Source organism: Caretta caretta, chromosome 11, assembly GCF_965140235.1.
Source record: "Caretta caretta isolate rCarCar2 chromosome 11, rCarCar1.hap1, whole genome shotgun sequence".
NCBI classification, from domain to species: Eukaryota; Metazoa; Chordata; order Testudines; family Cheloniidae; genus Caretta; species Caretta caretta.
This window is the reverse complement of record NC_134216.1, coordinates 57,385,518-57,402,744: the sequence shown is the minus strand read 5'-3', so window position 1 is coordinate 57,402,744 and position 17,227 is coordinate 57,385,518. Positions and strand designations below refer to the sequence as shown.

Sequence of the window (17,227 nt, the reverse complement as noted above, 5' to 3'; positions counted from 1 at the left end):
CAGTCAAATCTGAAGAAGCAGCTAAATACACACAGGAAATAGGCAAAATGTATCATTACAATATACCAAGAATTTGGTAACATGCAAACTTAAAGCTTTTTCCAAGTTATAAAAGCTCCAGTCCACCTACTTTTGGGGGAAAAGGGCTAACTTGTATTCCTGTGTGGGATAGTTTAATGGAAATAAATCCTAGAGAACATAAAACTTAACTGCAACCTCAAGTAACATGTTATCATTGAAGAGTATTAAATTAAGTACAATTAATCTTTCTGGGTAAAGTTAAATACGTTCACCTCCAAAAAAGAACAAAAGCTAACATAACATACACTAGTTTAGAACTAATTTTTCTCTGAGATCAGCTGTTGGAATCTCAGATAAGCAATGCAAATAAAGAATTATCTTGCCCATGTGCATAAACTGGAGGATTTTTCCGTACTCTGAACAGAGTTTATGCTAGATTCACACCACTTGCATGTCGGGGAAAAGGGATCTTTCAGAAGGTAAGTGGGGTTTGTGCAGAGAGTGTGTTTTTTAGCACATCCCCACTTTTAGAAAAACAGGTTTTGTTTGTTAATTGAGAGACAAGCGACACCTCTAAAGTCAGGACAAATAAAATCTGATCACCTCTGTTTAATTCCCTCCTCCTTCCTGCAAGCTTTAACTGTAGCTCAGTCTTTGTCCCTTAGATACTAGTGATAATCCAGCTTTAATATCTTACCAGCTTCTGTGAAGCCTTTCCCAACCCTATAAACCCCTTTGACACATAGTAAAGCTGTAGGCCATCGCCCATAACCCTATTCTACAGCTGTGCTGACGCCCAGCACTTTTGTATTTCACTCATTTAATAGACGATAGATGAGTTTCTTCTCCCCCCTGCAGGAGGTCCGGTATACAGACTATTTAACTCAGGCGTGATTTTCCCAGAACGCTCATCTTGTATACTAGGACTTTTTATTTTCTTTTGCCACATAACCAGTGAGTGTAAGGGCTTTCGTAATTCTTCCCCGTCTGCCTATAAATTCCTGCCACAGGCTTGAGGTCACTTAAGAGAGATGGAACTTTCAAAGGATGACCCTACGAAACAACATCAGAAACGTTAATACAGTTAGTCACCAGAACTGGTGGTATTCATCTAAAGGAGATAAAATACAGACTAAAAGATCTAGAGTAGAGCACAGTCTGAAGGATAGAAATTGTTCCTTAAAACAAAGCAGTAACTTATCCGGTGTCCAGATTGAAGAAAAGCAGCTGAGATGGGGATGGGTAATGAGATATGAAGCCTTTCACCTCTCAGAATACTGCCCTGCAAAGTTCTGCACACCCTCAACTCCCACTACAGTCACATTAGGTCACTCAGCACCTTGCAGAATTGGGCCCCAAATTGCCAGTTTGGCAGCAACCCAAAGTTACTGCTGTTTGGTAGCCATTACAAAATGAGTTTATGGTCTTCATTCAGGTGAGCTACTGAGCTGCTTTTTTCAAATCTATTTTTGACCAAATATAAAGTAGCACAGACAATTTGGGAGTTATTAAAACATTCTAAATAACTAGTGAAAAAAGGTAGCTAACAGGAATGCTTAGAAAATGATAGACCTATCAGCAGATTTTGATAACATGCCTCCTAGGGCAAAATGGAATTGACTAAAGAATTTATCAAACTGATAATTCTTTTTGAAGCTGTAGGAGAAATAGGCCTGGAAAAAATATGGTACTTATATTCAGAAAAGGGAGGAAAGGAATGGTCCCAGTAATTACTTCTGGTAAATCTATCTTTTATTCTTAGCAAGATGGTAGAAGAAATATTAGCGAGAGAATGTACAAGTTGAGAAGATAATAAACTATGAGCAATCTGCACAGGTTTATCAAGAAAAACTGCACCAAACTTGATTGCTATTTTTGATAAAATTACAAAATTAGGCCCTGATACAGCAATGAGTTTTATAGCTCATTGCAGGATTAGAGACTTAGTGGACAAAAATAATAAAGTAGCTGTTATATTTTTAACTTTTAGTAAAGCACACTGTCCCATGAAATTTTGGTTGGAATATGAATTCATGTGGGTTCTCCCTGAGCACTGGCACCAAAATTGAACAGTCTGAAAAACCATTAAAGATAAATTAATAATAAAGTCAAAGGATAGCACTGGGGGAAAGTGCCTAGTGGGGTTCTGCTGAGATTTGTGTTGGGTCCAAATCACTGGAAGTTCAGTGGCTATATTTAGTTCCTCCCAGCTGCTTCCTGCTGTCCATCATGTTCAAAGCACAGCAAAGAGATGTCCAAAAATTAAGACAGACACACCTTGAAATAAAATTGCTCAGTGAGGTATTGGAAGACATTATCAATGTTTAGAGTCACTCCTTTTCCTGTTTGAATAGCATAATGCTGTTGTATTTGGGCTTCCAGTACTGCATGACAAATGTTCTAAGACAAGTTTTCATAACAACATTTGTTAGCTTTTGTAACCCTCAGGCCCCAGTTTTTAAACAAAACAAACTTGGAACCTCAATAATCTGGCAGTGTCCCACTTAAAGACCTAAAGTTGTAAGGTACTGGACCAAATTCAGAGGTGGTATGTAATTTCCACCTCAGCATTGCCCGTCTAGGCTGCTGTAAGTCACTTACATTAATTTTAACATCCTTTCATTCACCTCTGAATTTGGCCCATTAATTCAAAATTGCCTTCATTGTATTCAAAATTCTCCCTGGTTCTGTGCCAGAGTATCTAATGGACACTGTGTATCTTTTCTCCCCTCCTGCTTACTTCCTCTTCAATTTTCTATAATCAAGCTGGTATTGGTAAGAAAATTTGCTGTTTAAAACTTTTATTTCTTCGAGTGCTTGCTCTTACCGATTCCAGTTAGGTGTGTGCACGCGCCATGTGCACGGCCGTTGGAAAGATTTTCCCCTAGCAGCATCTGTCGGGTTTGCTGTGGAGCCCCCTGGAGTGGTGCCTGCATGACGCTCAATATATGACCCTGCTGACCCAGCGCCCCCTCAGTTCCTTCTTGCCAGCTACTCCGACAGAGGGGAAGAGGGGCAGGTTTGGAATGGATATGAGCAACACATCTCGAAGAACAACAGTTACAAAGGTGAGTAACCGCTTTTTCTTCTTCGAGTGCTTGTTCATATCGATTCCAATTAGGTGACTCCCAAGCCTTACCTAGGTGGTGGGGTTGGAGTGAAGGAATGTTGACTGGAGTACCGCTCTACCGAAAGCTTCATTGTCTCTGGCGTGCCAGACGATGGTGTAGTGCGAGGACCAAGTTGCTGCCCTGCAGATTTCCTGGATCGGTACCTGGGCCAGGAACACCACTGATGAGGCCTGGGCCCTAGTGGAGTGTGCGGTGACAGCTGGGGTCATCACACCCGCCAGCTCATAGCAAGCACAGATGCAGGACTTGATCCAGGAGAAAATTCTTTGAGAGGAGATGGGGAGGCCCTTCATCCAGTCCGCCACTGCAATGAAGAGCTGGGTCGATTTCCTGAATGGCTTAGTGCACTTGATGTAGGAAGCCAGAGCCCTGTGGACATTGAGGGAATGCATTCGCTTTTCCTGGGAGTAGCATGAGGTTTAGGGTAAAAAACGGGCAGGAAAATATCCTGGCTGGTGTGAAAGGCCAACACCACCTTGGGGAGAAAGGCCAGGTGCGGTCAGAGTTGCACCTTATCCTTGTGGAAGACCTATGTAATGGCGACCAGGAAAGCTGTCTTCCAGGAAAGATACAGGAGGGAGCACGTGGCCAGCAGTTTGAACAGGGGCCCCATGAGTCACGAAAGGACCAGGTTGAGGACATGACAGCATCCTGGTAAGCTTTGGTTTGAGACCTGCAATTTGGGCCCCCCTCAGGTTAACACTAGACTGTTAAAGAAGAGCCAATGAAGAATGAATGTCTTGTGAAGCTTTTGGCACTGTTGCTATACTGAATAGGCTAGCTACTACTGAAAACTTGCCAGCAGGCAGGCATTTTAAGCAGCTGATGACTAGACCTTTTATTTAACTTCATTCTAGGGTACAATTACATAGTAACTCGGGCATGTTGGGAATTGAGATTAAATAGACATTGCCTATGGCAAATCTTCCCTATTGCAGCAATATCTGAGGCAGTCAATGCTGAGGAATGACAAATCAGACAGCCGTAAAATGACATTTTGGCTTCTGTGACCAGGGCATATTGATACCTCTGTAACAAAGAGTTTACACTGCTAATGAACACAGATAGAAGTGTTTATCAGTCTGACTCTGTTTACCAATAATGTGTCACAAGCTTGACTACTTTTAGACTCACAGTTGACTTATGTTTTTATAATTGAAACAGGATCTAAGTGAGGACTTCAAAAACTAATTCATTTCTTTTTTCAATTTTCTGGTTCTATAAGCCAACAACCAGGTGCAACCTCATTCTGAATCCTGACCCCTAGCCTACTCCAAGAGATTGGGTTGCACCTGTCCTTGAAAATGCCAGAGGCCACTTAGACATGTCCCTGAGGCTCAAGGTTTGGCCAGGCCCTTTCCACTCTTCCTCCAGCTTCCCTGCCTCCAGCAGTGTGGCCATAGCAACAGCTCAGCATTGCTGCCTTATCCAGTGCAATCCTAGCTTTAATGGCTCATTTGGGGGAATAGTGACAACAGCTTTCATCATTCTCTCACCTTTTCCTTAGGGGACTGACAATTCTAGGGCTATAAACTGGCCGTCAACAAGTTTAGGCTCAAAATTAGGTGACGGTTTTTAACCGTTCAGAGGAGTGAAGTTCTGGAACAGCCTTCCAGGGAGAGCAGAAGGGGCAAAAAACCTAATTGGCTTCAGAACTGAGCTTGAAAAGTTTATGGTGGGGGTGGTATGATGGGTCTGCTTATGATGGCATGTGGCCCATTGCCAACTGCCAGTAGCAAAAATCCCCAACTGCTAGAGACGGGACACTACACAGGGAGTTACTACAGATAATTCTTTTCCACATATCTGCCTGGAGGGTCTTGCCCACATGCTCAGGATCTAACTAATCATCATATTTGGGTTGGGAAGGAATTTTCCCTCAGGTCAGATTAGCAGAGACCCTAATCTAGCATAATTAAATAAACTAGTGTAAATGGATGAATTCTCTGTAACTTGAAGTCTTAAAACCATGATTTGAGGACTTCAGTAATTCAGCCAGAGGTTAGGGGTTTATTACAGGAGTGGGTGGGTGAGGTTCTCTGGCCTGCAATGTGCAGGAGGTCAGACTAGATGAGTCCAGGACTTTGTTCCCTGAACAGGACCACCAGCTGTACTCCTCTCCAATGGGTGGAGCAAGCCAAAGGCCAGGAGCTGCTCCACCTGTGTGGAGACAGGCTCTCTCACACACAGGAGGAGTCTGCTATGATTACCCCAAGATTGCAAGACCTCAGTCAAGGGAAGAGTCTGAGTCTAGACAGCCTGTTCAGACTTTCCCACTAGCCACACTGCCTCAAGAAACATGTCCATGAGGTTAAATCCGTCCTCTGCAGCTTTTGGGACACAACAACTGAACCAACATCACCAATCAATGACTTTCCAGAGAAACTCCATCCAGACTACTGCCAAAGAGCTGCAGGCTCCCATTTCAGCTTCCCAACTGGGTAACCAAGTAACTTAACAAGGCATCAGGCACCGTTTTAGACTCTCCTCCTTTTTACAAATGTTCCCCTGCCCTTCCCTCCCATTATTTGTACGCTGTTGAGGAAGGACTGTGCTAAAGACATGCTGCATGGGATATCACCTCAAGGGGAGCTGCCGTCAAAAAAGAGACCCCTTCTCCTGCAGGAACAATCATTCTCCCACCAAAAGGGAAAAAAGGCAAAAATCACTCCCGATCCTCATTTCCTTCCACAAGCTCTGACTACTCCCAAACTCTCAACTTCAGATCATAACCCCAAACTTGAGACGCAGGAGAGGTTCTTTCTGCCAGGCATGCATGAAAATGTGAGAAAAGTGGTAAAACCAGTGAAATCCAGTCAGAGAGAAGGTGAGTGGGGTAAAGCCAAGGGATATCTCCTATCCAACACAAAGACACAAAATTTACCACCCCCTGTATACTCAGCCTTTGAAGAAATCTCTAGGGAGGAATGGGAAATGGTTGTCAGCAATCCCTGAAATTCTAGAAGGTTCCAAAACCCAAAGATTCTCCCAATTTTCCCTCAAGTTAATGCAGCAGTAGCATTTCTGGGTAAGACTTTCTTCCCAAGAAATCCTGGAGGCATGAACATAGAAGACACACTTAGAAAAGAGGGACTTGAAAGCTTCAGCAGCCGGCCTTGAGCCCTCATTGGGAACAATATACTTAGACCCACAATGACCTAATGAACTCCAGAACCATGATGAATTTAAGTCAGTACTAAAGGAAATAAACCTAGTGACAGCAACTCTGTATGAATCCAGGTCTTAGTCTAGACATCAGGTGAGCGAGTGAGACAGCAAAGCAAGAAAACTCACTGGAGCTTCATTTTCCTTCACGTGGTCTCTTGAGATATATGGGTGAAAGGTACTGTATAGCATAATATTGCTTAATATGGCAGCTCCCAATTAATGAGCCACAAAATAAAACAAGTGCCAAAGGTGGAACTATTTGGCAACCTTTTTGGCAGTTTCAGAAGAAATGCAAGGATTGAATGCACATGGATTATCTTCTCATTGTATGAGATGACCCCCACCAGTTCAGGGCTGAAGCATATTGCTAGGCGGTAGGCACCTTACACTGCAGGTGTCTGTGCATTATACTAGCAGAAATAGGACTCTGTGATGTCCCTGTGCAAGTTTTCATAACTTAATTCACACATCATTATTTAAAACAAACTTTTTTCAAAGAGTAATCAGCTGACGTTAAGAGACAAGTTTTCAAAAGTGCCTTCCAAATTGCTCTAGCAGATTTTACATATGTATGTGATTATATAGGTAGGTCTCAATTTAGCATTTGTGAATTGTATAGTTAAATGTGTGACTACTTGATTTGTGCATACAAATGGCTTTACATGTATACAAAAGAATAGCTTTGAACATTTAACCCATAAAATGCACCATACTTCACCAAAAAGAGCTTAAAGACAGCAATGACTATTAATATGGGCCGTTTCAAAAAGCTAGATGCCTAAACAGTGGGATCAAAATTACTAAACAACCAACAACTCCCCTCAGTGAATAAGAGTGATAGAGTGCTGATCACTTTTTAAACATCAGGCAATTTATTCAAGTGCCTTAGTAAGGATGTAGGAACTCAACTTTAGGAGTATATTTTTACAACCTTGAACGAGACAAATTTTGAGTCAATGTATTTTCAGAATCAGCAAAGTCTACATGTTTTTCATTTCATGTAATAATAAACTGGATTATTTAAATTACACTTAACATTCCTTCCTGGTCACAAATGTTGTCATACAGGTGCAGTCAATCACACATTCTCAATATGTATTCTACTCTCCAAATTAGAATTCTGGTGAGAATGGATCTGTCTCAAATGCTCCCTTCCTCGCTGCTCTTTTCATCTGCCATCCACGTTATTTCTTGTCACTGTTTCTATTTAATATTTTCTGTTATGGATTTCTCCATTTTTCCTCATCTCCCCATAACCAATGAACATTGCATATATTTTGTATTTTTTTTTTCTTAAAGATTTTATGGGAATTGAACTATACTTAGGATTCATACATCTCTACCTAAAAATGTACTTCCCTCCCCCCAAAAGGGTTAAGTTAAAGTTGGAACTCTCTCTCTGACTAAACCTTCATTGAAACACAAGATTAAAATACAGTATAAACCAAGTCAAACTCAGGCAGCGGTGAGATTTTATTTCCATTTCAGAGGTTGAGAGGCACAGCTTTATCCCATAGAAGGAAAATGTGTCAGAAGGCTGGTACTCTGGCTGCCAGCACCTGAGAACACAAAACCCTGCCTCTCTCTTTCAGGTGGGGCCTGTACAAGCAAATCTGATCTTTGACTGAAGCTAAATCTTCAGTGTATTAATCACCCTTAGCACTACTATATGCAGTACCTTTTGAGAATATTTATTAGGCCCATTTAAATAGCTTCGTATTGCATTTTAATGTTCATTCATGTATAAGTAAGGAGACTTAAAGCCATCCATGCACTAAAGTGAAAAAACATACTTTTAAATTCATAGTTTTGGATGAAGTGATAGATTTCAAAAGGGACAATTGCATTAAGATAATACCCACTCCTTATAAATACTAGAACCAGCATCTGTCTCAATATGGGAGACAGTTCTTGTTGCTTTACAAACTTAATCAGGAAGACTAAGACTACTGGCAAGTCACTAATTTTTCATATTCATACTCCAGTTTGTGTGTAATTTATATCTTTATCAGGTAGACAACATATGTTCTCTTATTTGAACTAGTACAGTATTTACAAAATTACTGAAATAGTATTAAGAATCAAGCTTGAATTATTTACTGGCACATGGATTAATTCTCCAAACAAAAGTCAAGTAACTAACTTGATTACACAGTGTCAAAACAGGAATTTGACTTTACATGTGTGAGCTACAAATGGGTCCCTTGTCTATACACCATAACAGAAATACACTAAAAACTATTAAAAGTAGAGGTTTGGGATATAATTAGACTGTTCATAAACTTCTAAAGACCTTACATTTTCAATTCCTAAGTTATTTCCTGTCCACATATAGAATTTCTGGTCATGTACGAGTCTAAACATAATGGTCTACTGTGTCCATCACATAGATATAACTGATTCATTCTCACTACAATTTGTGAATACCTCCTGTGTAAAAAAAATCCCAACACCTCCCGCAGTTCAGGTGCGATATACATAACCAGATTTTTAGTGGCTTCTTTGTAAAGTTGAGGTCCTTTTTGTATTTGGGACTGGGAGTTTCTTAGTATTAGAGGCAACTACACCAATTCAGCTATCAGTTTTTCTTAATTATGTTTGGCTAGAACTGAAAGTTTTGGCTTACTTAGACCACAGTAGTTTATGCCACTCAGACTCAGGAGGAGATGAGATCTCGTATCAAGCTATAATTTTTCCCTTTAACAATTTTTATGGTGCATAAAACAAAGCAGGAGTTTGATTAGATTTCTAAACTCTATCAAACACTAGTTATTTTATTTATATTTGGTACATTTCCTCTTCTGAGCAAAAAAGTAGTTCAGGTTGCCGTTTTAACAATTCCCAGCTGCTTAGTCCACAGCATGGAAGGGGTAGCTGGAATTTTGATTTTCAATACTGATTTGTTTTGTCCAAACAGAAAACTGGCATGACATTTTGAATTAAAATCTCTTAGTATCTGTTTAATGTTGACAAGCAGAATTACTGTGGCTAAGTAATACAAATCAAACCATGAATCAGAAGAGACAGATCGTTCAGGGAAAAACACTGAAAGCTGTCCTTTGCTTATAATCAGGCCACTTATTTAGATGTTTGTATTAATAATGTCTAGGGAGGTGGTCTATGAAAGGAATTTCCTTACCCTTCTTTGTATTCTTGAATCATTTAGCTCTTTACTGAAGCAAGACAGGGCATAAATGCAAATTCTAGCCCCAGCCTCTGGGAAGAGTAACAGATTTGTGAGCAAATCACAACATTTCTACATTCTTAAACAAGGAATATTATTTGAGCTCAAAATCTATTTTGTATCCAGAAATGAGAGAGCGCAGAACTTACTCTACAAAGCATGAAATATCCAGTTATCTGTATTCTTGGAAGAAAGGGGGGGGGGAAATGAATCATTTAGCAAAATATATTGGTATGGAAAAAGAATTTTTTTTAATTTTAGCCTCTTGGTTTTAAAACTTAATTCAAAAGTCAAATGTAGCTCAATTTCCCTATTATGTAGAATGCAAATTTGTAAGTGAAACCATTAAAATATTTACTAACCAAATCAATGGTTTGCTTAGGCTAACTAAAGTTTTGTGGTACCACTCAGGTTCATGTATGTACACTGTCTGAGTACTTATGTAAACAGTAGCAAGGAAAATATAAGCAGTGTTTCACTGAGGCCGTTTATATTCAGCTTAGATAGTACAGTGAGTCAACTTTACAGTATGACATATTAATTATGTGAATGAGAACAAACAAGATTAACAGTTCTGGAGGCTTTTACTAGAACTCAAAGCATGAGAGAAGGGGAAGCGAGAAGTTTAAGGTGTTAATGAAGTTCTGAGCACCATTCCACTATCTTCAATTTTACAAAAAATGTTTAGTAGTGAAGAGCACCAGCTTTTTGCCTGTCCCAGGCCAATGTAAGTTTGTCAAAGTGGCTGTACAACAGAAATGTCCTAGGGTCTATCTTGCAACAGCAGATTGTTACAAAGCTAAATACATCTTATTACCTCCAAAGTGTAATCCTCTACCCTCAGTACAAATTTCAAGATATCAAATCAAGTCATCTGACCTGTAGAAGATAAACCTCAAGTGTACAAACAATAGCTAGTCACTAAGAGCGCATCTGATGCAGTGACCCTGCTGACCATTAAATACAATTTTAAAAATGAAAACACACAAAAAATATCTGCCCAGGAAGGCAGCACTGTATAAGCACTTTAAAACCTCTCTCTCTCCATGTTCTCATTTTATATCCAGATGGTACAGTTGCTTAGGGTATACTTGACTTGTAATATTTTGTATTTAATACTTAAGGCATGTTCAGTATATTTTGAAGAAATTACTATTCAAAAATAAATTAGCTCTCATTCCCAGGTAAACACACCTTCAAGAGGAGGTATAGTTTAGATAAATGGCTTGGCCCACTAAGGCCAACACTTTAACCTGTTTCAATACATAAACAGGCCCATGACAACATAAGTCTCTACTATGTGAAGAAGCCACAAAACTAACTTTATCTAGGCAAGATCCATTTAATAAAAGAACACTGCTAGTGCTTTTAGATTCTCTTCATTGATGTACACCATTAACAATAAGTCTGCTAGAATAGTCTTTAAAACATTTAATTCTAATCAAATTCTGGACAGTTCAACACCATTAAGCAGCACTCATGGAACTTGTGAGTTATTGCAAATCTGCAAACGACTCCAACTATGGATGCACTTCACCTTAGTGGATACAATCCAGGTGAATGGATGAAAGCACACGGTTAGTCATACTCTCAACGTGAATCAAAGTATTGCAAGGCTAGAGTTCAATTTTTTTGCTAAGACTATAAACAAGACTATGCTAGTACATTGTTCTGTAGTGTAATATGAACATTGTGAGGTATAATCTGTAAGCAGTTACTATAGATATGCACAGGTATAAAACCACTAAGTACCTTACTACAGGCAAGAGGAAAAGTTATTTTCAGCCACTGCTATTCTTTTGAGAAGTCGGGGAGGAACGAAAGTGGAGGACTTTCACAAGAAAAAATAATCTTTCCTTGCCTTAAGACTCAACACATCACTTCCATGATGTATACAGGCCTCTACTGTTACAGAAAGGCAAGTCCAAAAAGTACACAACTGTCTCTCATTAGATCAAAAATATACTTTTGGTAGCATAGTAAAGTTATCCTTTTGGTATTACTAATACTGTAGTTGTGTTTAATATTTGGATATACACATACAAGAATAGTTGATACTATATACTCACGCCCAAAAGCAGAAGTAAAACTTAGAAACAAATGAGTTATTTTTTAAAAAGTAAGAGCTAAAATTAGGAATAAGCTACATTACAAGGACCTTCCTGCAGGATTCTAAATTTAAGGTACGTATTAAACTCAGAACTAAGGCTAACATTGCTATTTCATTAGAAAATAGCTTGTGTGAAACCTTAGTCTCACCTATCTTTTTAATCAGACACATTTGAGGATTGTGATCCAATGATTGTTTAGCAGCAATTTTACACAACTGTAATTATTTTATTAACAGGTATTATAAACAGATAATACTAATTTTATTTAAAAACCATGAGTGCCACATTGATGACTATACAGTTCATGAATAACTTAAAGTATTTCCCATATTAAAAGGCAATGCACACAGCATACAAAAAGTATACTAAACAAAGCTATAATAAGGATACATGATTGAAGTGTCTAAAATGATATATACAGTACATAATGTCAATTGTGTGTTCAGTACAGTTGCTTTCTGTACCACAATTCCCATCATGCCTCACTTTCCCCAGACACTGAATTCTGCACCTCCTCTTCCAAAATTGGTACAATCAGGTTATCCTTGGACATCAAATTATATTTCATCACAAATTTAGTGAACCGGTGACACAAAAAGGTTTCATTCTGAGGATGGAAAAAAAATATTTAAATTCCAATATAAAATAAAATGCATTATGACATATAAGAGAAGGGAATATTTCAAACAGAATTGTGGGAAATTTATCATAAAAATCCTGGAGCATAAATAAATTGTCCCCTTGGTTTTGTAAGTTTTAGGAACATTGGGTGGTTTACAACTAAATAATAATACCACAAGGAATCCATTAGTAAAATAGTTTTATTTCCCCCTTTTATATTCATAAGAGTGGACACAAGGACCTATTTAAGCTTTATTTTCATAACACAGTGTTAAAAGCATAACACACAGTGTTAAAAGTGTTAAAAATATTCAAGTCCCACTATAACAAGGATGAAATCAGATAAGCAATTCTGTGTCAACTATATCCTGGTTCACTATGCAAAGCCCTAACAAAAGCTGTATATAGGCGCCTACCTGTGGTAATTAAATCCCTCCCCCACCACACATATACACCCCAACTAAACAGTGAGCTGAGCCATTCTTTAGCTGCTACTACAGTCCACAGGCTCCAGTGGAATTTGCACCCACTGTGCTCCTCCCCATGCTAGTCCTTACCCATGTTTTTACTACCATTCACACCTCTAAGCCCTCCATTCCTGACTCTAGTCAGTTAAAAAAAATAGTTACAAGTACCATATATGCCCCTGAGATCCCTGTTGAGTCTGTGGCTTTAGCATCAGACTTCTTAACTGTTAAAATGTTTCCTCTACTACTATGTGAAAGATATACACAAACAAGTAACTGACTGTACACAAGTGCTGTCAAATGGATAAAGTAAACTGAACAAATATTTCTCTACTTTTAATGATAATAATCCTATGGGTTTCCTGTAACACTCAAAGGAAAGCAATTTTCATAACAAGTGTCATTGAACTGACGGTATTAAAGTTCTTGTAAAGCTTTCTGCTTCTGTATAGTGAACTTCTACCCAATTTAGGAGAACTATAATAAACAGGATTAAAAAAAGCACAAATGAAATTGCTTAGTTTGAAGACCAAAGTCATTCATGTGAAACTTCACACAATTCTTATATACATGTAATCTATTATGAACTGTACTTTCCTTGGCTAAGGAGGTATGTGAAGTGAAAGTGTTAAGAGAAGAAAATATGTAACAACTGCAGAAGAACAATGCGTGGCATCACTTTAGTAAATGCACTAATGAAAGTAAATGCAAAGTAGTCAGTTACTTACTTCATATTCATCAAATATCTGCCGATGATGAAAATACGCATGGGAAAATATTCTGTAAATCCTACGGCACACTGATCCTAGTTTGGCTACAGAGGATTCCTTTATGCTAACCCTGTAAGTCAAATGTTATACAGTACTTAGTTTTACAAATCTACCGGTTGAATACAGATATACACATACACAGGTGCACCTGTGTATTTAGTTTTAGTTGTTTATACTGGATTAATTGATCCCACTTGAAATTCCAAGAGTTAGGTTTTGTGAATGACCGATTACAGAATTTAAATGTTAACATTATTCTTGAAAGATTTTAGAAAAAATATTAAGTTGCCTCATTCTGCATATTTAAAACTGTGTATTTTGATTGCAGAAACATTGGCTTCTTCCCACAGAAAGCCAAATTTTTAAATTAATCTAGTAGGGGCTAGATTCCCCATTTCTAGCACAGAGGGATGCAAACTGCACACTCCTTCCCCAGCAGGACCATTGTGCTCCATGGAGGCTCCTCCCCAGAAAACACAGCTTTTACTTTTCCATCCAGGGTTCCATAAATTGGCATGGAGACTACCTGAGGACCTGAATCTGTGCATGTCCTTGGCCAGGCCTCTTTGTAGACAGTGGTGTCCACTTTTGGGACTGCACTAGTTTGGTGTGGGTTTCCCAGCGCAGCAGGTCTAATAATACCTTAAGCCACCACAACTCCCTCCCTCCTTTGAGGTGGGATTTTCCCCACTGGAAACCTAGAGTCCTGGACCACACTGAAAAACCCAACTTGATTAAATTGCATTGGTAATATATTCCCTTAAACACCTCTGTTTTACCTCTAACAAGCTGGTGGCAGACCTCTTCCCATACTTAACAGTAACTGTGGACATGCTGCCACATTTAGTATTTTTCATCATATTCTGCAATGCTGTACATGAACAATACAGTATTTTATTCTACTAGATACATGAAAAACAATTTGCGTTACCAAAAACTGTTTCAGATTTGTTCCACCTATGAACAAGATTTTCTGAATGTAAAACAACCCCACCTCCCCACAAAAAAAATTAAAGATGATGCTTCTAGGAGTTTTACCTGCTGGGGAAATATTTATTGCTATTCAGAAGACATGCAGCTCCATCAAGCGTGTGCCTGGTATAGTCTATAGCAGGACACTAAAAAATATTAGGAGGGGAAAACAGGTATGACACTGCATCACACATAATATTTTACACAGAATTGTCTGATATATCACATAGCCATTTTGAATTCCAGAAGTTTTACAGAGTTTCTATAAGGGTCTGAGTAAACTTCCCCCACATTAGAGCTGTCTCTGTTTCCTATGTTTTATTACTTATAGCTCCAAGTACCCCTTATTGCGTTATTTCAGGAGGATGCTTGTTTTGGAGATGGGGCATATGCACAGGAGTAGATGATGTTCTAATTAAGTGTCTCTTTAGCAACTAGGAGTCCGGTGGCACTTTAGCTCTTTAGCAACTGACATGACAGAAGTTCTATAATGGAAGAACACTGCCAAAGAAAAAAAATTCATCCCACCGCCTACAAGTTAGTTTGGCTTCCATGGCTCAGTCATGAGGGCAGATTATGGACTGCTTCTCAGTTGCTTTGACAAGCAGGATCAGAGTCCATGATCTTCCCACTCCTTGTGCTCCACCCATTTCTCCAATAACTTACAATAAATCCCGCCCTACCTAGGAGAGGAAGAATGAGAGTCAAAGCTTCTCCCAACCCAGATGTGGAGATAACTGGGCTGAATGGAACGTACTAGAGCTTGAAAATATTTTTTCCCCCTTATCTAAACCTTAATCTGTGTATAGAACTTATCCCTTTGCTCTGCATGCTATGTACCTTTGGGGTGAACAAATAATGCTTTGTTTTGAAGAAGCTGTTTTAGAGTCCATTTAAATCAGCTGCTGTCAGGTTGCCAAGGAAAAAGGGCTTACATGTGCCAAATACAGTTGGGTTTGTCAGGTTAACACAGTTGGTGAACAGGGAGGCTGCAGCTGAAAGATCCAGTCTAACAGTGGTAGGACCACATGAATCCACCCAAAGAAGGGTGAAGGTAACAACATCTGTCACCTGAGGGGTATACTCAAGAGGCAGTGAAAGGGGTCGAAAATGCAGTTCACCTCGTAATCACTTCATCTGGTTTAAGTTAAAGGGGGGAGGACTTTGGGCAAAACAACTGGAACAATTTTAAAGGAACACACTATGATTACGGAAGACTAGGTATGAAGAGAGATCAGATAAGACAGACAGCTCTATTATCCTCTAAACCAACAGCCACCAGGAAAGCCACTCTGAAGGTAAGAAAATATAAGTTCACCAACTGGGTGACTCAGACAGGAGCTTGGGTAATGTTCCATGTGCTTGGACATTCAAATACATAACTCTATAACACGGTCAGAATTTGAAGACGCACTCTCCTTTGACCTGCTCTTGAGGTGCTAACAGGACTAGTCTGATACCCCACAGTTTGTGAAGCTGCCTCTCCCTGTAGGACTGTGTCCTCGACAAGGCTGAATATCCACGCGGCATCTCACACTGTCATGAGATTGGCTGGCCCCTGGAGAAGGAAGCCTATCCCTCGTTTGTGTTGATTTTCCCAACAGAGCAAAGATCTTTTCACCTGGATGTTCCAGGTTGTCTCCTAATCAGACTCCTGTGATAGCTAGTTCAAGTGAACGCACAACATGCTTAATGCAATGGTGCAAGAGGGACAACTGTGGTATTTCCCACCCTCAATTTTAACCTTCTCTGGGTGTTCCAAGCTGCTAGAAAAATTCTCTTGAGGAGAGTAGGGCAACATTCCTGCATGTTACTCAGAGCGAGGCAGGACAAACTGGAAAAGCAGAGAAAGAACTGGAGAGTGTGAAAATCCTGGCTGTGATTGGTCATCATTGTGCCTGTCAACATACTAGAAGGAACCAGCCCATGGTCTGTGCTGTAGCAGACCAAGCCATGGAAAAATTAAAATCCCCATACTTAACTGTTTAAATCATGCAGGGTTAATGACAGATCTCATTGACTGAGTGACAAGTATTCCAAACTAATACACTACAACTTGGTTGGTCTGGACACGTGAAACATATCAACACACCTATGAACGGGTAGCAAAATATCAATTTCCCATCTCCTCATCAATACCCCATAATTATTCTGTACTGAATTTTAGATGACAAACACTGTTAGCTTGAGGACGTAGAAAATAAGAAGTAAACTCATGTAATATTCATTCAGTTTTAGCCTGGCCACTTAACTACTTTCCAATTATTAAGAACATACAAAAGTCAGTTTCAGTGAGGAAAAGGAAAAAACTAAAAACACGAACCAAGATTCTGGATAGTCCCTTTTTCTGATTTTGTATGTTCACTTCCAATTCCATTTCTGTTTGAGAAAGTTTGTTTCCCACCTCCCCCAAACTTCTTTCTTCACTTACTTCAAAGGGAAGGTGTCATCATGTGCTTATTACGTTTCCCCCCCCAGTGCACATTATTTCTGGTGAAAGATGTTGAACTTCTAGCTATGGAACAGGCATTTTTATTGATCTGTACAGCAGCTAATACAATAGCACGGCAAGCACCCCAAAGCATCCCACCTGAGTGCCTCAACCCACCCCTAAAAAGGAAACTTTCTCCAAGGCTGAGAAGAAAGTGCAGTCTCCATGACTACTTAGTCCTTGATCTCTTTGCTAAGACTCTCAACATAATGATGGTTGTAATGTGAACAGTTGTATACCAGGGCCTACCAAGCATGCATTGGTATACCAGGGCCTACCAAGCATGCATTA

General features: G+C 39.4%; 1 protein-coding gene across 4 annotated transcripts in view; it reads right to left on the bottom strand.

Annotated features, from left to right (window-relative positions):
- Positions 1-7,171: 7,171 nt before the first annotated feature.
- The window catches only part of LOC125645160 (MOB-like protein phocein), a 35,159-nt gene continuing 25,103 nt past the window's right edge, over positions 7,172-17,227 (bottom strand). For all 4 annotated transcript variants that reach the window (XM_048870337.2, XM_048870333.2, XM_048870335.2 and 1 more), the window contains 3 exons: positions 14,512-14,591; positions 13,432-13,543; positions 7,172-12,222 (listed from right to left, as the gene is read on the bottom strand). In XM_048870337.2, the coding sequence (XP_048726294.1) occupies positions 12,091-12,222; positions 13,432-13,543; positions 14,512-14,591 (324 nt within the window). In that variant the 3' untranslated portion in view covers positions 7,172-12,090. The remainder of the gene's footprint in view (positions 12,223-13,431; positions 13,544-14,511; positions 14,592-17,227) is intronic.